Here is a 25,440-nt window from a genome sequence, read left to right on the forward strand (position 1 = left end):
AGTGAGTCCACTGTAGCCTTAATACCATCAGAGATTCCTGGCAGTGGCTGTGTCTCACACAAACACACTCACACGTGGTGCACACACACATTTGCACAAACAGAGACACAGACTGAACTCCAAATCTGTAATCATTATAGGACCCTTTGATATATATTAGAGAGAGAGAGAGAGAGAGAGAGAGAGAGAGAGAGAGAGAGAGAGAGAGAGAGAGAGAGAGAGAGAGAGAGAGAGAGAGAGAGAGAGAGAGAGAGAGAGAGAGAGAGAGAGAGAGAGAGAGAGAGAGAGAGAGAGAGAGAGAGAGAGAGAGAGAGAGAGAGAGAGAGAGAGAGAGAGAGAGAGAGAGAGAGAGAGAGAGAGAGAGAGAGAGAGAGAGAGAGAGAGAGAGAGAGAGAGAAAAAAAAAACACAATATAATACTGGGGTGCTGAGAGCGATACAGCTTCATCTTTTTACATTCTGTCTGTTCCTGTATGGCCCCTGTCTGTGTGTCAGAGACCCTTTCTGCCTTGGGCACTGTGTGGGGTTTGGGCCGTGGTTCAATAGTAGACATAGTGTTACACACTCTCTGCTCCACGTTTCATCCTGAGACACACTCTCTGCTCCGTGTTTCATCCTGAGACACACTCTCTGCTCCACGTTTCATCCTGTTACACACTCTCTGCTCCACGTTTCATCCTGTTACACACTCTCTGCTCCACGTTTCATCCTGTTACACACTCTCTGCTCCGTGTTTCATCCTGTTACACACTCTCTGCTCCGCGTTTCATCCTGAGACACACTCTCTGCTCCGTGTTTCATCCTGAGACACACTCTCTGCTCCGTGTTTCAACCTGTTACACACTCTCTGCTCCGTGTTTCATCCTGTTACACACTCTCTGCTCCGCGTTTCATCCTGAGACACACTCTCTGCTCCGTGTTTCATCCTGAGACACACACTCTGCTCCGTGTTTCATCCTGTTACACACTCTCTGCTCCGTGTCTCATCCTGAGACACACTCTCTGCTCCGTGTTTCAACCTGTTACACACTCTCTGCTCCGTGTTTCATCCTGTTACACACTCTCTGCTCCGTGTCTCATCCTGAGACACACTCTCTGCTCCGTGTTTCATCCTGAGACACACTCTCTGCTCCGCGTTTCATCCTGAGACACACTCTGTGCTCCGCGTTTCAACCTGAGACACACTCTCTGCTCCGTGTTTCATCCTAAGACACTCTCTGCTCCGTGTTTCATCCTGAGACACACTCTCTGCTCCGTGTTTCATCCTGAGACACACTCTCGTCTCCGTGTTTCATCCTGTTACACACTCTCTGCTCTGCGTTTCATCCTGAGACACACTCTCTGCTCTGCGTTTCATCCTGTTACACACTCTCTGCTCCGTGTTTCAACCTGTTACACACTCTCTGCTCCGTGTTTCATCCTGTTACACACTCTCTGCTCTGCGTTTCATCCTGAGACACACTCTCTGCTCTGCGTTTCATCCTGTTACACACTCTCTGCTCTGCGTTTCATCCTGAGACACACTCTCTGCTCTGCGTTTCATCCTGTTACACACTCTCTGCTCCGCGTTTCATCCTGTTACACACCCTTTGCTCCCTTTTCAGACTTTGAGTTTTTTAGGGTATGCTATGATGAGGTGATTTTGAAGAGGACCGACAAAAAAAAGAAACAAAGAAGGAAAAACGTGCCAAAAAATAACAAAAAACGTTCAGTGGTGTATTTTTCTTAATAGGACTACCTTAGTTTGGAAGTTGTTGAGCTGTTACTCAGTAATATGGTGCCATCTCCTGGGAATCTTGAGAACTACAGACATTCATTTAGCTTCTCCACTGTGTGTGCACAACCTTTTTGGAGTGGAACTCCAGTCGTTTTTTTATGTTTTGTAAAGGAATATATATATATATATCCTGAAAAATGACCAGATTTTATGAGCTTTGCATTATTACCATTTCTATATCTATTTTGAGACAAGGTATCAAAGTATTGCTTGGTTTAAATGTGATGAAGGTTGTATAGCTTGTCTAACTGATGCTGAGAGATGCTGACATGGGTTTAAACACACAGCTCATATATACACACATGCTGTACACACGCACACGCCGGCATGCACATGCGCTCACACACACACAGTTCAGTTTGGACTCCAGTTGCTTTCCTGGTTAGAAAACACGTCAGTAACAGAGAACCTAGTTGGACCCCTTAGTAGGTTTACCACAGGTAGCCTATACAGATGCAAACCCATGCTGCGGGACACAGAAAGGTGAGGCAGACACTTCATTCACACCAATGAGTTTCTCTGTACGGTCGACTTCATCTTCTTTTCTAATCAACAAAGCACAATCTACACAGTGAGAGGGTATCTGGTAGACCCACCACTGGATCTAGTGATCTTATCATCATTCAAAGGGGTTTTCTTTCATTGTTGATTTTCTCCTTGTTTGCACTGTGAAGTTTAACATGGTGGATCTATCACATGCTATGTCTGGGCCTTGCCTGGCCCATCTAAACCTCCCCTCCTCTTGATCCCCCAGGCATCCCGGCTCTTTATCTTCCTCAAAGACACTGAACTCCACACAGAACTGTAGCCTGGCTGAAACTAATGATGAACACTGGATTAATGACAACCTCAGTAGATTCATATTATTCAGTAGTTTAGCATTGTTGGATTAATCCTGACAGCATATGTGTCAAATGTGGTAGGAGGTGAAAATGTGAAAGGTCAGATTGCTAGCTAACTAGAATAAAATAGTAGCGTTCACTTTGGTGCTATAGATGTACAGATTTTTGCTAGACAGTGTTACTGTGACTATTGGTGAGGCCAGGATTTTAAGATACAGTTCTGTGTAATCTCAGATACAGGAAGGGCATACTCAAGTATAAATGTTTTTGCTGTTGAAATTAAAATACTCATTAGTCTGCAGAGAGGGAGATATAGGCTACCAACCATGTCTACTCCCAAACACACCGTACTGAGAGGTCAGGGCAGAAGCGGGCAGACAGACTGGAAAATAAGACAGAATACAGTGGCCACTGGCCATTGAGTAGATTTCTGGAAAATAACAATAATGGAAACAAAAACACCCTTTATGGTCAGTCCCACGATTTACAAGATCAGTTGAACCCTTTTCACCCTGGTTTTCTTATCATCCATAAGGAAACAGATAGGGAAGGGCGGCAGGGTAGTGAGGCTGAGGCAGGTCCACAGCTGTGATAGCTCCACCACAGAGATATATGTTTGTTATATTATGTAATAAATTTATAATTAAAAACATGAATCCTGTTTATCAGCTCCTCATTGTTGAGATCTACTTTGGCCAGAACTTTAGAAGTGCCAACTGCCATGTCAGTTGTGACCGGAGTCTTTCCCAAGGAAAACTGAGGCCCTCTGCTGGAGAATTGCTGCCGTGTGGCTCTATAGTTCACAGTAGTCAGTAAAGAATTTCCAAATAATTGATTGTGTACATTTGAGCTGTGATTATAAAATGTTTATTTATTGGAGGTTGAAATTCCACTAATAACCAGGGTTAATACCCTGAGGGAAGCACATCAAATAGACATAGTATGTCTTGAAATGATCCTTTTTTTAAATCGCAGTTCATAGGATATCATACAGATTTTAAAAAATGTGGATTTTCCACAGAGAACATTAAGGGCTCTATTCAATCCATATTGCAGGAGTTCCGAGTGATTTAAACATGAAGGCATTCTAACACTTCAGTGACATAGAATACAGGCCTTGGAGTTCTACTACACCTAGATTGTGAACCTCTCAGAAGTGGTCAGTCATTGTAGTTCTGAGCTATCTTCAGTACTTCTGCAACACTTCCAGTTGACTATCATATATATATATATATATATATATATACACACACACACACGTATATCTAACTTGTACATTGATCGATAACTGCACTGGAATTAATTACTGGTGACATTGATGCAGCCTAGCCATGTCAGGTAGCAAGTACTGAGGTTTGAAACCACACTGAAATATCTAACAGTCGCTAGTGCCGTCACATGGTTACAAGGTACATTCATTGTTTAAAATACATTAAAAGACATGGCATAAAAGCTCTGGCTTTACATTGTAGCACTTAAGAGCAACAACAGCAGCCTTTACATACATGTACCCCACTATCACCTTACATTGAACAAATCCTCATGTAAAAGCCTCAGAGAGCAAAAGCTGATGACAAAATCACAAGTGGCAAAGAGAGTTCACATTCACAGTTTCACTTTGCTCTCCAAAAATAGCCCAAATAGGAATGATAAGTATTGTGTGTGCCCCACATTTTACAAAGCTTCACATTCTAGTTCACCTCAAATAACAAGCCTGCTTCACACACTTATGCAGACATTTCACCTGCCTGACAACATGTTTCCTACAGTATGTTTGTTCTCACATCAATAGATTTCCCCAGTTCTCACAGGTCACTATTATTATATGGGTCAAAGGTTCACATTTCCATAGCATCAGTCCCACAGAAGCATGGCTCTCTCATGGCATAAAATACACACATGAGGAGAATGTAAGGATAACATTTCCACAAAGTGAGAATAACATGAATATAACATATCCACAACGTCAGGTATTCAGGAGCAAGGCTCTCCCATGGTAGACTAGTAAAACGTCAACACTATCTGGATAACATATCCAGTGTCCATAGCTGCACTGTAGTCCAAATCAGAGCTTGTGTTCACAACGTCAGTATAATGTAAAGATAACGTGAGGATAATGTATCAACATCCAGTCAGACAGACTCCGAGCTCTCTGGTTTCAGTCCCTTCTGAGCCGTCTGTAACGACAAATCCTTGTTCTGCTCCAGCTCAAAGTTCTGCAGGCCGGGGATGAACAAAAAATACATCATAATAATTATAATACATGTATTTTATATTGAGCTTTTCATACAGAATCACAAACAGTTTGTTTTATATATATTTTTTATTTAGGGAGCTGGTTGTCGATGGGAAATGGTCTTCCGCAGATAGAGGATGATGGGGCGGCACGTAGCCTAGTGGTTAGAGCATTGGGCAAGTAACTGAAAGGTTGCTGAATCAAATCCCCAAGCTGACAAAGTAAAAATATGTCGTTCTGCCCCTGAACAAGGCAGTTAACCCACTGTTCCCCAGTAGGCCATCATTGTAAACAAGAATTTGTTCTTAACTGACTTGTCTAGTTAAATAAAGGTTACATGATGCATTTCAGGAAAGGAGTAGCTTGAGTGGAGTCTTTTAGGGCTCTATTCAATCTGTATCACTGAAGCGTTAGATTGTTCGCTAAAAATGTAAAAGGTCATTTCCCATTGAGCCGACATATGCAGCATTTACCATGAATGCAGTCTCCGGACTGTGGGAACATTGCTTTTAATTATAAATTGCGCTAGAAAGCAGATCTTCAGTGCTACGGATTGAATAGAACCCTTAGACTCTAAAATGGACCTCCAGTAGCTGTGTATTACACATTATCTGCAGACTTTTTCCCCCATCACCACCCCAGCCTCTGCCTGTTTTTGGTCCCTACCCCTAGCTTGGCTATGATCCGATTCAATACCTGAGCACTTCCTTGGGTGGTGAGCACCCTGAAGATCAGAGCCTAAACACTAAGACCAAATGTATTATCATTTTCTGTTCAATGTGCACCGAATAGATTAATTCTAATGACAGAGCAACTGTCAGTCAAATAGCTGCAGGTAACTCTGGAGAGTGAAACAGCAAAATAAATAAGAGGGGATATATTATCAGAGTGCTTATATCCAGAGGGAAACATGTACCTCTAGCTCCCGCATCACTTCATCCATGAAGTCACTAGAGTTCTGCTTGTACGACATCGCCATCTTGATTGTTTCTTTAAACATCTAGGATACATTTTCAGAACACAGAACTTTTGTTCCCTTTTTTTTTGTTAAGCATGGGAATACAGTATACAGACAGAGTATATGATGTGTAATTAAGGAGGTCAGTGTTGTCCATCCTCACCTTGACCACATTGGTCCCATCAGCAGCTGATACAAAGTACAAAGGAAGTCCCTGCTTCTTGGCAAAGTTAAAGTTCCTCTGGGTCACCTTCATATCAGCTGCAAACAATAGAGACAACCGAGTAAAAAATAAAGTGGGAAGGAAATAAAATATTAAAGAATAAGCCTGTCTGGCTGGACTCACCATCTATCTTGTTAGCCACCACAACGCAGGGGATCTCAGGCCTGTACTCTCTCAGCTCTGTGTACCAATTGGTCAGGTTCTTATAGGTGATCTTCCTCTGCACGTCAAACACCTAACAAACCCAGGTACAGTCAATGATACAGGCTATGACATTAGTGCAAGCCTTGTAGTAGTATCATCTTAGAATCTAGCATGAAGTCTTACCATGATACAGGCGTGAGCTTTGTGGTAGTACGAGGGATGCATGCTCTGGAACCGCTCCTGTCCAGCAGTATCCCAGAAGTCTTTGGGGCAGACATAATCACAAACACAGCTGAAGGCAACCAAACAGATAGCATGGCAACCAGATAACAGAACAACAGGATTATGGTTTAAAGCAATAACAGATTGGTTTACTTAAAACCAGCTGACTATTTTATAGCCTTAACAACTCATCAGTCTAAACCAGACATTTTGATAAGGAAACCATTCATAAACATACCTACTAATACAGCCTTTCTGTCAATGGTGGTATTGTATTTGTAGAGTGTCAGAGCATAGGTTGACAGCTGCTGGGGACGACTGGAGAACAAGTTAAGGAATAGAATAAACAACATTGTAAACTATCTGTACAGTAGCTACAGCATATGGTAACATTGCTGGTCAAAAGGCAAATGAGCGACCAGTTACAAGCCAAATCGTCACTGCATGAAGGCATTGGGTTTCTCTCCATTTACTGCTACTAACACTAGGCAACACTTAACTACATCAACCCAAAACACCAATGAATGTCTTCATGTGACACTCAAAAACCAATTACAGAAGGAATAGATGAGAAAGGATACTATCCGTCAATCAGGAACCTCTCCATCAACCTGAAAAACAACAAGAGGCAGGTGTTTAACATCTCCTGGGTCCCAAAAAGTATGCACTATCATCTTTGATTTGAATTTGCAGTGACAAGAGGTAGCTGGCATGCTCCCTATCTCCGTACTTGGATTTCCCCACTGCACTGTCCCCAAGGCAGATGATCTTCACTTGTTCATCTGCATCATATTTATCTTGGTCCAGTTCAGGAATGCCATTGGCGTCGCTTGCCATCCTTCCTTCGGGATGGGGAAATCAGCTGCGTCGCACAGCGGCTTAGTTAACTTCCAACTAGATAGCTAGCTAACTTTAGCTAGGAACAAGATGACCGAATACACTTAGTCTGTGATTACACTAACGCTAGCTCCTGAGCTAGCTAAATTAAACCGCTTAACGTTATCGCGACACACATTGGCATGTAACTGTTAAGTTATTCACTTAAAATATGACTCAACCCCATTCGAAGTCATATGTCTAAACTAACTTATTAGCTAAACTAGCGAAACGGGTAACGTTATGTTTTCAACTCGTTGGTTATCTAGCCAGTGGCTACTTGACTTATCTAACTAGTTAACTGTAGATAAAATGTAGCTAATGCTTAACGTTACATCCAGTCAGGGACATTTGATGTTTGGCTATATCTAACAACCCTATTTAGCTGTCAATGGTCTAGCAAAATAAGCATCAAAACATTAACGTAGCTATCGATGGAAAAACGTCAAAACATTGTAGCTAGTTAGCTAGCATGTTCTTGTAACAACAGCTTCTATAGAAAATGTTTGTTTCTATGCAACGCAGACGCTTGAAGGCCCCCTTTTTTAACGTGGCTGTTCCTATTATTGCCTGAAAATATATATTCATGTTCTTGTAGCAACGGCTTCCATAGAGAAAGTCTGTTTCTATGCAACGCTGACGCGTGAAGGCCCACTTTTTTAAAGATGATGCTTCCTATTATTGGCTGAAAATATAACTTGGTCGCCAACGTTCCTATAATACCTCATTATACCGCAGGGTTGTCGAATTCTCGTTTCTGATTGGCTAGATTATGTTGCAAAGAAGCAAAAATGGAAGGGACCATTCGTTGGGGACCTACGTGAATTTGCCCAATAGAAACTCGTTTTCAAACTGTTTGGACTAACGATTACACCCATGGTTACTTTTTCAATGAGTGAAAAAGGTGCATTCATTGTCATTGTTGAAAATGTCTTTATTGATTGATTACCACATTTTGACAGGTTGGCTATTTTAGATGACATCAAAGTGAGTGAACATAAGTAATTTTGTTGTGAAAATCATGTCAGATCAATGTGATATCAAACCACATATTTGGTACTGGAAAAAAAATATACTACTTGATAGTTTATATTAATTGTAATAATGAAAGTGGTCACAAACCTTTGGCCTGATATCAAACTTTGTATCTCATGTGGTAAAATATGTGCACCTTAAAACAGAAACGTATCCTGTTGAAAAGTGATAACTGAAGTATAAATACAGTAATGTACACCCCCCCAATATGTGATTGTCAGGTTAGCTTGTCAGCATCATTTTACTCAATGCAGCATACGCAATACATAACACTAAGGCACAAGTATCTGCTTTCTTCAGTGCAGAGCAGTTTGATGCTGCTTTATTTATTACTGGGATAAGGGGTGGAGGAAATGGAAGAAGGAAGGGAGGAGAGTTCCTATTACACCACGTCCACGATGAGTGGAGCGATGAACTCGGAATGATGAATTTTGAAAGTGAAGCTTGGAGGTTTGATCCTGGTGAAGGTCACCTACAATGGAAGACGGGCAGCTAGGTCACGACCGATGTAACAGTGGGTAGAAAAACAATTTGCAGAAGAGATTTTCATATTTTTTATTTTAAGATGTTAATCATTGCATAACAGTAATATAAGAGTGATATGGGTATGATGAGGTGACTTGCCTGTTCAGGGTGGTGAGCTCCGGGCCTGGTTTCATGGTGGTGTCTCCAGGCATGCTGTTGCATCCTGTCATGCTGTAGTGGGGGGGCTTTTGTTTGTAGGTGCAGGGGTCCACCACTCTGAATGTCCCTGGGCCAGAGACAGGTAAAAATACAGGGAAGAAGTATGAGGGAAGATACAATGAACGATAAGCCTATCGATAGGCCTATTAAATCAATCTGTTCATCTTCAATAAAGAGGACAGGTGAGATTTCCATTTGGAAGAGTCTGTATTCGACATGTCAGATCTACCTTCTGCAGGTCCTCGTGGAAACTGACCATCTTGCTGCATCCTCGGCGGGAGAAGTTAGGGGTGGAGGTTTTGTTGACGGTGGCAGGCCCCAGCACAGAGGGCTGCATGTAAGCAGCAGGGCCTGAGCGAAAGGACACAATCACATTCCGTAAGTACACCAACATTCTATTCCACAGTTCTAACACATTCTCTCAGTCTTCATCGAACAGTCTTCTTCGATCACATTCTAAAATTCTGCAGCCAGCATTCTACTCCATGTCTCTAAAGGGCACAGTGTTGGACTGTTATCATTATTGAAGATGATGTTACCTGATGTTACCTGGGGTCTGGTCGTTGTGGAAGCCTTTGCTCCAAGCAGACAGGGAGGAGGCAGGGGCATATTAATATGCAGACTGCCCCGACCTCTCAGTGGAGTAGCGACCTGAAACACCGAACAGACAGTAAGAACACAGTTTCATATTATATGTCTTGAGTCTGTATGTGTGTGTAATTCTGAGCGGAGCGGAGCTGTTTGTAATTCTGAGCTGAGCGGAGCTGTTGGTGACGCATCCCAAAACTGAACGCCGGCCCTGGGGAGCGGTCTGAGCTGAGCTGTTGGTGACGCATCCCAAAACTGAACGCCAGCCCTGGGGAGCGGTCTGAGCTGAGCTGTTGGTGACGCATCCCAAAACTGAACGCCGGCCCTGGGGAGCGGTCTGAGCTGAGCTGTTGGTGACGCATCCCAAAACTGAACGCCGGCCCTGGGGAGCGGTCTGAGCTGAGCTGTTGGTGACGCATCCCAAAACTGAACGCCGGCCCTGGGGAGCGGTCTGAGCTGAGCTGTTGGTGACGCATCCCAAAACTGAACGCCGGCCCTGGGGAGCGGTCTGAGCTGAGCTGTTGGTGACGCATCCCAAAACTGAACGCCGGCCCTGGGGAGCGGTCTGAGCTGAGCTGTTGGTGACGCATCCCAAAACTGAACGCCGGCCCGGGGGAGCGGTCTGAGCTGAGCTGTTGGTGGCGCATCCCAAAACTGAACGCCGGCCCTGGGGAACGGTCTGAGCTGAGCTGTTGGTGACGCATCCCAAAACTGAACGCCGGCCCGGGGGAGCGGTCTGAGCTGAGCTGTTGGTGGCGCATCCCAAAACTGAACGCCAGCCCTGGGGAGCGGTCTGAGCTGAGCTGTTGGTGACGCATCCCAAAACTGAACGCCAGCCCTGGGGAGCGGTCTGAGCTGAGCTGTTGGTGGCGCATCCCAAAACTGAACGCCGGCCCTTTCAGCATTCTGGGGTCATGGTAGTTCAGACCTGAAGGAAGAGATGAAGATGACAGGCAGGTCAAATTTAAATCACATGTAATTAATCATTTAAATCACAATAATTTACAAAAATTGACACATTTATTCATGTTTTTTTTAATGGAATGCAGTCAGAACTTGAAAAAAATGCTTCAGTTTCTCAGTGTGTGTGTGTCTGTCTGTCTGTCTGTCTGTCTGTCTGTCTGTCTGTCTGGATCTGTCTGTGTTTTGACAGCTGGATAAACCAGCAGACATCAGACCTACTTATGTTCCATCCTGAGTCACCCATCAATATTATGCAAACTCGTTTGTTTCCAAATCATTTTTGATGGAAGAGTCAGAACAATTCCTTAAATTACCAGATGGTGGTATTGCTCAGCTCTCTGTCAATTGGCCCCCAATTCACTCAAAAATAGGCTACATAGGCATCCTCTGTACTACTAGGGGTAAACTCAATGTTTACATTGTATTTTGAGGATAGATGTGATTTCGGATCAATATTCAATGACAATGTTCTCTAGAGAAACAGCTTGCATGGTGTGTTCATTTTAACATCTCATCTGCACTTGACTGAAAGTGTGCCTGTGCCTTGAGTGTTCAGAATACATCAAAGTCAACTCTCATCTAACAGTGGCGTTGGCATCAGTAAAACATTTCACATCCAAACCTTTATAATGTGACAAGTACATAAATATGTCTAGGCTTGATTGAGACAATAATAAACCTGTTTACTGTCGCCTCTCTATCAAACTCACATTAATGTGCCTCATTTCCATGTGGTTTAGGGTCTGAGTAGCAGGCTGAAGGCTTTTAAATGATGACTAATGAAAAACTGAAACAAAACCTTTGTGGAAAATTAAGGATCAGGAGGTTAAATATCATCAAATAAATGTATCAGCATTCAGATTATTGAGTCTGTCCAAAACGCAGTTATGGCCTTTAGAAATGTTCTCTCCAGCCACTCACTTTTAAGTGATTTTATGCCTTATGCTTGGTTATCAATTTACACAGTTCCTGGATAAAGGTGTCAATGTTACTCTAGAGAGCACTAAAGAAAAGTGGGAAAGAGAGAGAGGGAGATATATAGCTAGAAAGACATATGTAAAAAGAGAAAGAGAGAGAGAAACTACTCAAAGTGGCCCCCAAAAAGCCAGCTCTTTAATAGTGGTGCATTAAATAGTTGAACCCCCCCTAGTAGTGAAATATGATTGGCTATACAGACACTGACTCCAGACCCCTTCATAGCATGAATATCTACATCACTTGTGGTTTGGTGCTCATCTCTCTGAACAGCTGAGCACAGATTCCAATCTCTCTGGTCCCTACATAGTTTTGGGTTATTGATGCTCGAGTCTGATGCTAAACCGTGATAAGCTGTGAGACGCAGTCAATAAAGGTTAGAGGCTGTGACCGGGCGTTCTATTAAACAGCCTTCCATGCCTGTCCAACCTCTCGCTCTAAAGACATCTGAGTCTCTCTGTCTGAATCCCATTACTCTGTCTAATTAAAGACTTCACCCCGTAGCACTGCCCTCCGGGGCCAATAGTCCCAGAACCTCTGAACTGGCCCCTGCCGTAGCGCGCTGCTTTCATTAGATTAAACACAATAATGAGAAAATCTTTTATCTTTGCATATAATTAAGGATCAGATGAAGGACATGTTGATCGATGGCAGGGAGTGACAGGTTCGTAAAAATCTTAGAGCTGCCGATGGAGGTCCTGCCAGGGATCAATAGAAAATGTCCAGCTCAGATTGGAGTGCATGGAGAGGCTGTCGTCACAGCAACGGGACGTTGTCAATACTAACAACTAGTTAAATCTCTCATACTGCAGACATGAATGGAGTCCTCAATCTGAGGGTGTGTGTGAGGGGGGGAGAGGCTCTGTGAGTGTGTTTAATCATAACCCTAATTCAACAAATCAAGGTCTACATAAGAAACCACTTAGATTGTTCTGCTGTTTTAGTTCCGGGCTGGAATAAAAGCCAGCACACCCTGCAGCTCTCCAGGACCAGGGTTGGTGATCACTGTTTTTCATAGACTGTTTCTCTTCCCAGTCACTGGAGGGCAGTGTCGTCCTATATGAAAGGGAGGCTCATTTCAGGCAGACAGTGTGTGAGACTGAGGAACACTTTAGAATCGTGTGTTGCTTGCTGTACTGTGCTTCTATTAAGGAGTGATGTTTCACTATAACCAAAATATGAATCAAAACTAAAATTTGACATCAAATCTGAATCTGTTTGATTTTATGACCACAGTGGTTCCGTGTGGCTCCATTGGTGAAGCATGGCACTTGCAATGTCAGGGTTGTAGGTTCAATTCCCATTTTTGACAAGTACGAATTAAAATGTATGCACTCACTACTGTGAGTTGCTCTGGGTAAGAGCATCTGCTAAATAACTCAAATGTCACACAACAATGTCAATCAGGTTGTAAAATAAATCTTTGCCAGGATCTACAATTTCTGTTTTAGTTTCCTACATAGTGTATTACTATAACATGCAAGAACGAGCTATCCAAAAAACGTATTGTTGTTTTGTTTTTACACAAGTTGTTGTTAGTCTCCAAAAATGTTCTTGTGTAGTGTATTTATAATTGAGACAAGATGAGAGATATTCCGAGGTGTTGCCATGATATTGGTTGTGTATGTTTGAGGAGATTGGAGAGAACGGGCCAGTATTGACAACACTTCACTCGTCTTTCATACGCAGACACAAAGCCACTGTCACATGACAGAGGTTTTGGCAATTTGTCTGATTGCAACATACGGTGGGCCTCCTGCTTCTAGAGTAAACACAGACAGACAGAAAGACAGGCCACTTTGAATGTAATCATACATTAAACAAGTGTGCTTGGAAACAGAGAGAAACACTGTAATATTATTGTTTTTAGTATCCCCCTCTTTTGACAGTGGACTTGACAGTGTGAGCCTACACACTTATCTGGGATTCTAGTCAATTACAGTGCTGGTGATTCCTACGGTGTTCTCAAGTACTGTTAGAGCTGCCATAGTAAAAAGTTCAGCACCTCTATGTCCCCTTGTTTCGCACACACACACACACACACACACACACACACACACACACACACACACACACACACACACACACACACACACACACACACACACACACACACACACACACACACACACACCACACACACACACAGTCTTGTACAGCTAGCTAACCTTGTGGGAGGACACAATTCAGTCCCCTTCAAAATTGTATTTTCCCTAACCCCTAACCCTAAACCTAAACCTAGCTCTGGTACCCACAAGATTAGTTAAACATGTCCAAACACACACACACACTCTCTCTCTTAACCTACATTACCAACTACAGCCAAACTGTCACTGCTCATAATTGGGTCTCACTGTCGGGACAGAAATCAGCCTCACTGTTCAGACTACAACTGAAACATCCCTCACTCATTCCTCGTCTCTACCAATCCCCTGGTGAGTTTGGTGTGTGTGTGTGTGTGTGTGTGTGTGGCAGTGGTAGCCTGGGGGCCTGGTTGCTGTTGACAGGTACGAGCGTTTCTGATTTGAGGAGAGCCGTCACCCAGACGACTGCAGCTGCCTCCTCAAGTGACACCTCCCTCTTACCAGGGGGATTAGGGGTGTGTGTGTGTGTGTGTGTGTGTGTGTGTGTGTGTGTGTGTGTGTGTGTGTGTGTGTGTGTGTGTGTGTGTGTGTGTGTGTTTGTGTGTGTGTGTGTGTGTGTGTGTGTGTGTAGAAGTTCTCAAGATAGGGAAAGTTTCCCTGATGAGGTGACAGGTCCTCACAATCTACAGCCAACCAAAGGATACAGAAGAAGAGGGAGGAGTAGAGGTTGAGGGGAGAGAGGAGGAGAGAGAGGGATGCTCCCTGGTCACCAATTTAGGCCCAGCCATGGCATCCTGCAGCACACACACACACACAATACCAATACAAGCCAACCCATATACAATATGAGCCAAGTTCCATCCCATGAGCAGCTGAGCATGCCACGGCAGCATGCGGTCGTTGAGTTTGCCTTTCTCTAGATGTGTGTGTATTTGTGTCCATCCATCCACCATCCATGCACCCGAGTCTGCCCAGTGTGAGTGCTGTGTATATCACCGCTCTGCCCTATCTAATTTCATTAATGTGATCTCCTGTCCATCCCCCTGATGTCTTAACTGCCATTATTTGTGGTTCCCTTCAAATAAAGTCCAGGCTATAAATTGTGTTCTGTTGAAATTGAGATATAAACGCCACCCTGCATTACAGTCTAATATTCTGCCATTTAATTAACTGAAAGCTACACTGACATTTATTGGATTGCAAGTTACTTGTTAATGGCAATACATTGCGAAACCCCCCCAAAATATCATTGCTTATTTTACATCAATAATTTGTGGACCTTTAGCTAATGATTATTCATTACAGCCCTATGGGGACTGTCTCGTTATGGGGAGGGAAAGTGAATGAAGAATTTAAAGATTTAAGTGGCTAGTGTCTGTTTCTCTGCGTCTACAGATACAAGGTTCCCCAGCTCTCCCCATAGCATAACCCTTTTTGGTTACAGGTAAAAAGAACCCTTTTGGGTTCCATGTAGAACCATCTGTGGGATGGGTTCTCCATGGAACCCAAAAGGATTCCACCTAGAACCAAAAGGGTCAACCTGGAACCAAAAGGGGTTCTTCAAAGTGTTCTCAAATGGTGACAGCCAGAAACCATTTTAGGTTTTCAATTCAAAGTGACTTTATTGGCATGGGAAACAATGTCTGCATTGCCAAAGCAAGTGAAATAAAGAATAACAAATGAACAGTTAACATTAGTTTAAAAAGAGAAAGACTTTTGACATGTTATATTAATATTAACTACTGCATGTACAGTGTTGTTACAATGTGTGAATAGTAGAAGTACAACTGGCAGGGGAAGATAAATCATCAGATATTATTCAAATATAGGTTTCATTTACTTGTGTTTCAGCGCCACTGGTTGCCCTATTCTTATTGTAACAGGTCACACATTTTGCTGCGATGATTACAAACTGCTGTATTTGACTATATGTGTACACAGTCCCAGTCAAACGTTTGGACACACCTACTCATTCAATGTTTCTTCTATACATTTACAATTTTCTACATTGTAGAATAATAGTGAATACATCAAAACTATGAAATAACACATATGGAACCAAAAAAAGTGTTCAACAAATCTAAATCGATTTCATATTTTAGATTCTTCAAAGTAGCCACCCTTTGCCCTGATGACAGCTTTATACACTCTTGGCATTCTCTCAACAAGCTTCACCTGGAATGCTTTTCCAACAGTCTTGAAGGAGTTCCCACACATGCTGAGCACTTATTGGCTGCTTTTCCTACACTCTGCGGTCCAACTCATCCGAAACCATCTCAATTGGGTTGAGGTCGGGTGATTGTAAAGACCATCTGATGCAGCACTCCATCACACTCCTTCTTGGTCAAATAGCCCTCACACACTTTGGAGGTGTGTTGGGTCATTGTCCTGTTGAAAAACAAATCATAGTCCCACTAAGCGCAAACCAGATGGGATGGCGTATCACTGCAGAATGCTGTCGTAACCATGCTGGTTAAGTCTGCCATGAATTGTAAATAAATCACAGACAGTGTCACCAGCAAAGCACCCCCACACCATCATACCTCCTCCTCCATGCTTCACGATGGGAACCACACATGCAGAGATCATCCATTCACCTACCTACCTCTGTGAATCATTTATTTGGGCAGCAATTTCTGAGGCTGGTAACTCTAATCCTCTGAGATCCTCTGAACTTATCCTCTGCAAGAGTGGTAACTCTCGGTCTTCTATTCCTGTGGCGGTCCTAATATGTTTGGTTACTACATTATTCCACGTGTTATTTCATAGTTTTGATGTCTTCACTACTATTCTACAATGTAGAAAATAGGAAAATAAAGAACCCTTGAATGAGTAAGTGTGTCCAAACTTTTGACTGGTACTGTATGTATGGGGCAGCAGGTAGCCTTGCGGTTAAGAGCGTTGGGCCAGTAACTGAAAGGTCACTGCTTCGTAGCCACAAGCCAACTAGATGAAACTCTGTCGATGTGCCCTTTAGGAAGGCACTTAACCCTAATTGCTCCTATAACTCGCACTGGATAAGAGACAAAATGTAAATGTACAGTGCATTCAGACCTCTTGACTTTTGCAATTTTCACACAATAACCCATAATGACAAAGCAAAAAACGGTTTCTCTGTCTTTTTGCAAATGTATAAAATGACAAAAATTAAATATCACATTTACATCACTATTCAGACCCTTTACTCTGTACTTTGTTGAAGCACCTGTGGATTGGATAAAAATTAAATCAAGGTGAGTAACGCATAAAAAGGTACCCCTAGTCTTATAGAGAGAAGGCTATTCACTAGTCTTATGAAAAGACTAGAGCGAGGGTGTAACGGTACTATGGAAAGCCCTGCTGACAGCTGTCTGTAGGCATTTAGAAGACATGTCTACATGGTCTGCAGCCACTACAAATAACACAAGGTTTTTTTGAATACGTGGTGTTATTAAATGTGCACAGGAGATACAGTACATATGGTGCATAGCAAGTAATGACAAGAGAATCGTTGAAAATGCACATGGGTAATAAGGGAGATTGCTGAGTGTGTTTGGGAAAAGTATTAAGTGAATGTGGATGTGAAAGTTGTTCGATTGTGAGATATGACATATTTAGCTGATTGAAATATGGCTGATTGAAATTTGATTAATAAATGTCTTGAAATTCTTACAATTAAGATTGGAATATGGATAATAAGATCGAAATTTGGATATTACGCTGTTTGGATAATAAGATAATTGAAATGTGGATATTAAGCTGATTGAAATTTGAATAACAAGATTAAAATATGGATAATAAGCTGATTGAAATTTGGACCACGAGAAGGACAGAGGGAGAGCAGTGCCCCTGAATGAGGGAACCTGTCTCTAGTCTATTTTACCATTACCTTATGAGACACAATTACTTCCTTTTTGAGTTATCAAGAGTTGTAATTTTAATTCGATTTGTTATTATAATTAGTTTCTTTTTTATTCAATTAACAGGCAGTGTTGTTGTTTTTTTGGATGCATGAATCACAATTTGAGTCATGTGTCCAAAGGGTGAATTACCAGTCCCCTGGGGCACTGGTGCCTTTGGTGAATATGCAAATTGATTTTGTTCATGTCTGCCTATAAAAGGAATAAGTATATGTTTGTAATGGTTGACAGTTACTCCAAATGGATTGATGTTTTCCACACCTCAAGTTATATATGTGTATTTTTTACTTTGTTTTTGTCTTTCTTCAATAACAAATCTCACCAGATTTGGTCTGTTGGATGTTCTGGATTTCTCCCTAAGGATTAGCCCTCTACCTGACCCTGTAACTCTGCAGTGAGATCGCCAAGATGATAGGGGAGTATAAACCAATTTGGGGGAACAAAATGCTTTCAACTGTGTGTTGTTAATCTCTTAGACATTTGTCTTAGAAATCTGTATTAAGAATATTGGTAGTAGTAATAATTTGTCATACAGTAAATCATTTGTCTGGATTTCCTGAATCAGAAATAACCTAATCTAAACTGTTGTCTTCTCTCAAGGTTATGGCGAAGGTGACCACAGATGGTGTCCAGATGCACGGAAGGGATCATTTAACCAAGAACAGTGTGAACCTCAACCCCCCCTAACTGGCTGAAGCAACGGCCAACAATGGCGTTCACTATGGTCCTTCACCACTTCTACCGTGAGACCTGAGTCTGAGCCAGCAACCTGTACACAGCATCCAGTCGAAGCTATCAGTCGAAGCTATGCTTTTTCTCTCATGTCTGTTCTCTCAGGTGTGAAACATGAGTCCACGTGGAGTGAGCATGGAGAGAGATCCCATCCAAACTTGTTGGTATAATGGTAGAAAAATGGACAAGACATAATGCACTGTAAAGGGCAGAGGCGGCTCAGGTGAGAGACATTATTAAGGGCCATCCACATTGAACATTATTAAGGGCCATCCACATTGAACATTATTAAGGGCCATCCACATTGAACATTTGCCATTGGGAGGACGAACTGAAACACTATCTGAAGAAGAACATGAAGAAACGCAAGAAGGATGAGTGCCGGGATGGAGGGGTGTGGTCAACCGTGCCCGTAATTGATTTAGGCTTATCCAAAATGGTTATTTGGGGTATCAGGTTGAGTGTGGAGTTCTACACACTGTGAAATGTATAGTAATTAGACTAAGAATGTATTGAGATACCAATCTGTCATTACCACAAGTGATGAGAATAGTTATTACTAGAAATATAAGATGCATATATTGTATGTCAATGTAAATGTACATTCTGCCAGTGTCGGTGTGTGCTAAATTGAGGTTCTTAAATTAAAGTGATAGAACCAACGTGGAGCATTAACTTCTTAGTGATCCCTTTGCGCGCCAATCCCGTTAACGGGATTGATTTGACAACACCCAGTGAAATAGCAGCGCGCCAAATTCAAAAACAGAAATACTCCTAATAATAATTCATGAATCATAAAAGTGTTATACATCGGTTTAAAGCCACAGCGTCAGATTACGGCGAAAGCAAACCATGCTATTATCTGAGGACAGCACCCCATCAAACAAATACATGAAAATCACATTTCAACCCGCCAGGCGTAACACGTAAGTCAGAAAAAACGATATAATTCATGCCTTACCTTTGAAGATCTTCTTCTGTTGGCACTCCAAATTGTCCATTAAACATCACAAATGGTCCTTTTGTTCGATAAATTCTGCCATTATATCTCCAAAATGTCAATTTATTTGGCACGTTTTATCCAGAAAAACACTGGTTCCAACTCGGGCAACATGACTACAAAGTATCTAATATAATTACCTGTAAACTTGATCCAAACATTTCAAACAACTTTCCTAATCCAACTTTAGGTATTTTAAACGTAAATAATCAATAGAATGTACGATTGGATAAACTGTGTTCAATACCGGACGAAAATAAAGTGGAGCGAGCTTTCAGGTCACGCGCCCCAACCACAACAGTACACTAGACTTGACCCTCGTTCTGAACGGCCCTACTTCTTCATTTCTCAAAGGAAAAACATCAACCAATTTCTAAAGACTGTTGACATCTAGTGGAAGTAGATCCAGTAGATCCACATAGAAAACCCATTGAAAAGAGAGTGACTTTCAAAAAAATAATTACTGGATGGTTTATCCTCGGGGTTTCTCCTGCCAAATAAGTTCTGTTATACTCACAGACATCATTGTAACAGTTTTGGAAACTTTAGAGTGTTTTCTATCCAAATCTACCAATTACATGCATATCCTAGCTTCTGGGTCTGAGTAGCAGGCAGTTTACTTTGGGCACACTTTCCATCTGGACGTGAAAATAAATCAAACTTTATTTGTCGCATGCGCCAAATACAACAAGTGTAGGTAGACCTTACCGTGAAATGCTTACTTAAAACACCTTACCAACAGTGCAGATCAAGAAGAGTTAAGAAAATATTTACCAAATAAACTAAAGTAAAAAATAATAAAAGGTAACACAATAACATAACAATAAGGAGTCTATGTACAGGGGGTACCAGTACCGAGTCAGTGTGCAGGTGTATGGGTTTAAGGTCATTTGTACATGTAGGCAGGGGTGAAGTGACTATGCATAGATAATAAACAGCGAGTAGCAGCAGTGTACAAAACAAATGGAGGGGTGGGTGGAGTCAACGTAATAGTCCGGTGGCCATTTGATTAATTGTTCAGCAGTCTTATGGGTTGGGGGTAGAAGCTGTTAAGGAGCCTTTTTGTCCTAGACTTGGCGCTCCGGTTCCGCTTGCCGTGCGGTAGCAGAGAAAACAGTCTCTGACTTGGGTGACTGGAGTCTCTAACAATTTTATGGGCTTTCCTCTGACACCGCCTATTATGTAGGTCCTGGATTGCCGGAAGCTTGGCCCCAGTAATGTACTGGGCCGTATGCACCACCCTCTGTAGCGCCTTACGGTCAGATGCCAAGCAGTTACCATACCAGGCGGTGATGTAACCGGTCAGGATGCTCTCGATGGTGCAGCTGCAGAACTTTTTGAGGATCTGGGGATCCATGACAAATCTTTTCAGTCTCCTGAGGGGGAGAAGGTTTTGTCATGCCCTCTTCACAACACTTGTGCAATCATTGGCGATGAATGTTGAACTTTTGTCCCAGATCACTCTTCTAATATGACTGATCTTGCCAAATACATTGCCACTGTTGCTAAGAATAATTCCCCACAACTAGAGTGAGCGTCTGTATCTTGGTTGGAATCCCTGTTTGGAAGTTGGGGATCCCAAATTGCGAAATGGGCTGCAGCGTGTGACCTGTTAAGGATATGGCAGACATATGCCCCCTTTGGAGAGATTGGGTACCCCTAGTAAACTGAAAAAAAAATCTGTCAAAAATTGCTAATATATGCAAATAAATTAAAAAATTAAAAAATTTTTTTTTATTATTATTGGATAGAAAACACTCTAAAGATTCTAAAACCGTTGGAATTATGTCTGTAAGTATAGCAGAACTCACAGGGCAGGCATTCTTCCAAACTAGTTTTTGTGGCCATGAAAGTTGGAGCAACTTTGACGTCATGGCCCCCACCCTTCCCAACCAGTTATGATTCTGGGGAGACTTTCTATCTCTTCCGCTAGATGTCCTCTTTCAGTAGAGCTTTGAATCGTTCAAATCCCGCGAGAATTGACCCTATGGGAGTGAAATTAGTGCGTGCCACGAGAGAATAGGCTGTGCGTAGGGGCGCGAATTGGTCCCAGCCATTCCTTTGTTCCAGCACTCAAGAGAAGGGCAGACGATGGCCGATTGAATTGAAGTTTGTTTTGCGTGTCTAAAACATCATAAAGCTTGCTTCTGCACTTAGTTTGACCTGTTTAGTCGACATATAATATGTAATTTTGAAGTTTTGATGCGCAACTTTTCCGGACCAGAGGACGTTTTGGGTGCATTTCAGCTGATGTTATTAGCAGTAGCTAATACAAAGACGCAAGACTTGAAACAAAACGATGTATTGGGTAAGTATGAAGCCTTCCAGAACATTCTGAACGAAGACCATCGAAGGTAAGGGAATATTTATGCTTAAATCTGTGTTTCTGTTGACTCCAACATTACGTAGAAATGTAGCTTGGAACTGAGCGCCGTCTCAGCATATTGAATAGTGTGCGATTTCTGTAACGTTAAAAATAAATCTAACAAAGCGGTTGCATAAAGAAGCAGTGTATCTTTCTAACTATATGTAGAACATGTATATTTAGTCAAAGTTTATGATGTCTATTTACGTTATCTTGCCGCGCTACCTAGATTTCCTGCGGGCATTTTTGAGTAATTTCTGAACGTGAACTCACTGTAAATGGACATTTATGGATATAAATGGCATATTATTGAGAAAAAAAATATATGTACTGTGTAACATGTCATATTACTGTCATCTGATGAAGATTTTCAAAAGGTTAGTGAGCGATTTATTTTTTAATCCTGCGTTTGTTGATTGCATGTTTTGGCTATTCAAATGAGCTGTGTCTGGTGGTGGTTTTACATATATATGTGCTATGTTTTCGCCGTAAAACATTTTAGAAATCTGACTTGCTGGCTAGATGAACAAGGTGTTTATCTTTCATTTGAGCTATTGGACTTGTTAATGTGTGGAGGTTAAATATTTTTAAGAATATTTTTGCGTTCCATGCGCCACCGTTTCAGCTGAACGTGGGAGGGTTGATCCCCAATTGGGAACCAATATCTTAGACAGGTTAATATAATTATAACCTTTATTATGATTATAGTATTACCATACTAATTAGATTGTATAACCCAGAATGAAGGGTTTGAAATTATGAAGTGTCTGTTTTTTTCTTTGTTGATTTCCCTTACTTTAATGGGAGTATAGAACATTTTGATATAGAAGCTAAAATGTAAATGCTTACATTAAAATGTAATGATTATTATCACACAAGTGATAAGAAGATGGAACGTGATGGAACATTTTATGTTGGTGCTTTTTTTACATTTTATGTTGGCACAGCCAGAAGAGGACTGTCCACCCCACATAGCCTGGTTCCTCTCTAGGCTTCTTCCTAGGTTTTGGCCTTTCTAGGGAGTTTTTCCTAGCCACCGTGCTTCTACACCTGCATTGCTTGCTGCTTGGGGTTTTACGCTGGGTTTCTGTACAGCACTTTGAGATATCAGCTGATGTACGAAGGGCTATATAAATACATTTGATTTGATTTGATTTTAATAAATACATTTGATTTGAACTAACGGGACTGCCCCGAGAGAGCTCCTGACAGATGTTCACTATGGTGCATCAAGTTTGTTGGAACCTCTCCAGCACACTGACAATAAACAATGATTAATTTAAGATAGACTTCAAGTGTCCCTGTGTAAGAATTTCCATAGCACACCTTTGGCAGCAATTACATCCTCGAGTCTTCTTGGGAATAACGCTGCAAGTCCAATCTTCCAGTCTCTGCTGCTGAAAATCATTCCCACAGCATTATGCTCCACCGTAGGGATGGTACCAGGTTTACTCCAGACGTAATGCTTGGCATTTATGCCAAATAGTTCAGTCTTGGTTTCAACATACCAGAGAATCTTGTTTCTCATGGTCTGAGAGTCCTTCAGGTGCCTTTTGGCAAACTCCAAGTGGGCTGTCATGTGCCTTTTACTGAGGAGTGGCTTCCGTCTGGCCACTCTAACATACAGGCCTGATTGGTGGAGTGCTGCAGAGATGGTTGTCCTTCTGGAAGGTTCTCCCATCTCCACAGAGGAACTCTGAAGCTTTATCAGAGTGACCATCAGGGTCTTGGTCACCTCACTGACCAAGGTCCCTCTTCCCCGATTGCTTAGTTTACCTGGCAGCCAGCTCTAGGAAGAGTCTTGGTGGTTCCAAACTTTTTCCATTTAAGAATGATGGAGGCCACTGTGTTCTTGGGGACCTTCAATACTGTAGAAATGTTTTGGCACCATTCCCCAGATCTGTGCCTCGACACAATCCTGTCTCGGAGCTCTACGGACAATTTCTTCGACTTCATGGCTTGGTTTTAGCTCTGACATGCACTGTCAACTGTGGGATCTTATATAGACAGGTGTGTCTTTCCAAATTATGTCCAATCAATTGAATTTACCACAGGTGGACTCCAATCAAGTTGTAGAAACATCTCATGGATGATCAATAAAAACAGGATGCACCTTAGCTCAATTTTGAGTCTCATAGCAAATGGTCTGAATACTTTGGTTTATATTTTTAATACATTTGTAAAAAAATTCAAAAAAACTGTTTTCGCTTTGTCATAATGGGGTATTGTGTGTAGATTGATGAGGGGAAATACTAATTTAATCAATTTTAGAATAAGGCTGTAACCTAAGAAAATGTGGAAAAAGTCAAGGGGTCTGAATACTTTCCGAATGAACTGTATTTCACCTAACAGATACGCAAGCTTACCGATATTTGTTTTAAAATACTTTTTGGGTCCTTGTAATCTGAGGGAAATATGTGTATCTTTTATCGTCGTACATTTGACAGGAGGTTAGGGGGTGCAGCTCAGTTTCCACCTCATTTTGTGGGCAGTGGGCACATAGCCTGTCTTCTCGAGAGCCAGGACTGCCTGGCGGCGTCTCTCAGTAGCAAGGCTATGCACATTGTACAATTTTCCTCTGTTTATTTCTACAGATAGTCTGCCACCATGTACTGTCTGTTTAGGTCCAAATAGCATTCAAGTTAACCTTGAGATTTTATATTATGTTTCCCCAATAGGTAATCTAATTGTATTTTTGTTTGTTATAATTTTTTGGGCCATATTGTCAGAGTGCTGTCCTGATGCTTTGTTGTGTTGGTAGTGGTTAATGAACTTCAGGACTGGCTGAACAAGGGAACTTTTCTCTATGTTCATCTCTTGTCATTTCAGGGCTTTATAGTGGTATGACTAAGGGTTGATTGCTTTTAAGTGGTTATAGAATTTGATGTCTACTTTTTGGATATTAATTAGTAATTGATATTGGCCTAAATTTGCCCTGCATGCATCACTTGGGGCTTTCTCTGTACTCTAAGAATGCTTGCAGGATTTCAATTGGATGTTTGTCCCATTTTTTAAAATGTTGATTAACCTCACACTTCACTTCTATATAGGGCAATTGGTTCAATTTTAGATTTGAATATTTTGAGCCAGACTCTAATTGGTATGTCAATTTGAATTTGTCTTTTGATAGCGTAAAAACCCCTTCTTGTTTTCTCTTTCAGTTCATTGACAGCCAAGCAGGTATTACCAGTAGAGCGTATCTTTAAACCCAGATATGAACAGACTTTAGTGTGTTCTATGTCTATTTGGTTTGTGTGTCCATTTCTCTGTCTGTCTTTTTCTGTCTCTGTTTCTGTCTCTCTCTGTCTACATGTTTTTTCTCATGAAGTGGGTTCTAACCCACTGTGTGTGTGTGTGTGTGTGTGTGTGTGTGTGTGTGTGTGTGTGTGTGTGTGTGTGTGTGTGTGTGTGTGTGTGTGTGTGTGTGAGAGAGAGAGAGAGAGAGAGAGTTTTTGAGTTTTTATAAAACCTTTATTTTTTACTCAAGTGTTAACATAAATAATGACACACTGCCTTTTCAGAAATGAAATAACAAAATGTAATTCCTAAACAAAAATAAATACATAACATATACATTCAACTTATTTCAGCAGCAAAAAATAATTTCCCCTCCTCTACAAAACAAAGTGCTCCTTCGTAAGCCCACTTCTCCTCAAATAATAGGAGATATTTTACAGCTGAAAAGAACTCAAAATCTACTTTTATTCTTGCTTTCACTAAACCTTTAAAAACACATCTTATATCCTGCCCATATCCCGTTTCTATCTTATGTTTCCTACTCAGAAAAATTGACATCTTAGCTTGTCCCAAAATAAAATTTAACATTTGACATTTTCTT

The 25,440-nt window shown here is 41.7% G+C and overlaps 2 protein-coding genes across 2 annotated transcripts; both read right to left on the reverse strand.

The window, feature by feature from the left end:
- Window positions 1–3,438: 3,438 nt before the first annotated feature.
- Window positions 3,439–7,971, reverse strand: LOC110521966 (rab-like protein 2A). The gene is made up of 8 exons (XM_021599989.2): window positions 7,132–7,971; window positions 6,983–7,012; window positions 6,640–6,719; window positions 6,363–6,442; window positions 6,159–6,270; window positions 5,976–6,073; window positions 5,771–5,854; window positions 3,439–4,834 (listed from the first exon to the last, which is right to left on the reverse strand). Exons 1-8 carry the CDS (start codon window positions 7,236–7,238, stop codon window positions 4,751–4,753), a joined length of 675 nt encoding a protein of 224 aa, XP_021455664.1. The 5' UTR covers window positions 7,239–7,971; the 3' UTR covers window positions 3,439–4,750.
- Window positions 7,972–8,694: 723 nt separating this feature from the next.
- odf3b (outer dense fiber of sperm tails 3B) lies at window positions 8,695–9,606 on the reverse strand (the record flags this gene model as incomplete). The annotated part of the gene is given in 5 exon segments (XM_036989454.1): window positions 8,695–8,784; window positions 8,937–8,962; window positions 8,965–9,076; window positions 9,226–9,347; window positions 9,546–9,606. Coding segments are annotated over 5 exon segments (411 nt in total), but the record flags the coding sequence as incomplete, so codon positions are not given.
- Window positions 9,607–25,440: the final 15,834 nt, after the last annotated feature.

This window comes from Oncorhynchus mykiss, chromosome 1, assembly GCF_013265735.2.
Source record: "Oncorhynchus mykiss isolate Arlee chromosome 1, USDA_OmykA_1.1, whole genome shotgun sequence".
Taxonomy (NCBI): domain Eukaryota; kingdom Metazoa; phylum Chordata; class Actinopteri; order Salmoniformes; family Salmonidae; genus Oncorhynchus; species Oncorhynchus mykiss.

Bases quoted from the DNA above. Each gene is read 5' to 3' on its own strand.
- LOC110521966 (XM_021599989.2), bottom strand. From the start codon at position 7,238: ATGGCAAGCGACGCCAATGGCATTCCTGAACTGGACCAAGATAAATAT. The intron at 6,720-6,982 runs GTATCCTTTCTC...CTTGTTCTCCAG, and splicing joins AGGTTCCTGATTGACGGATA to TCGTCCCCAGCAGCTGTCAA. The intron at 6,074-6,158 runs GTGAGTCCAGCC...TATTGTTTGCAG, and splicing joins GGTGGCTAACAAGATAGATG to CTGATATGAAGGTGACCCAG.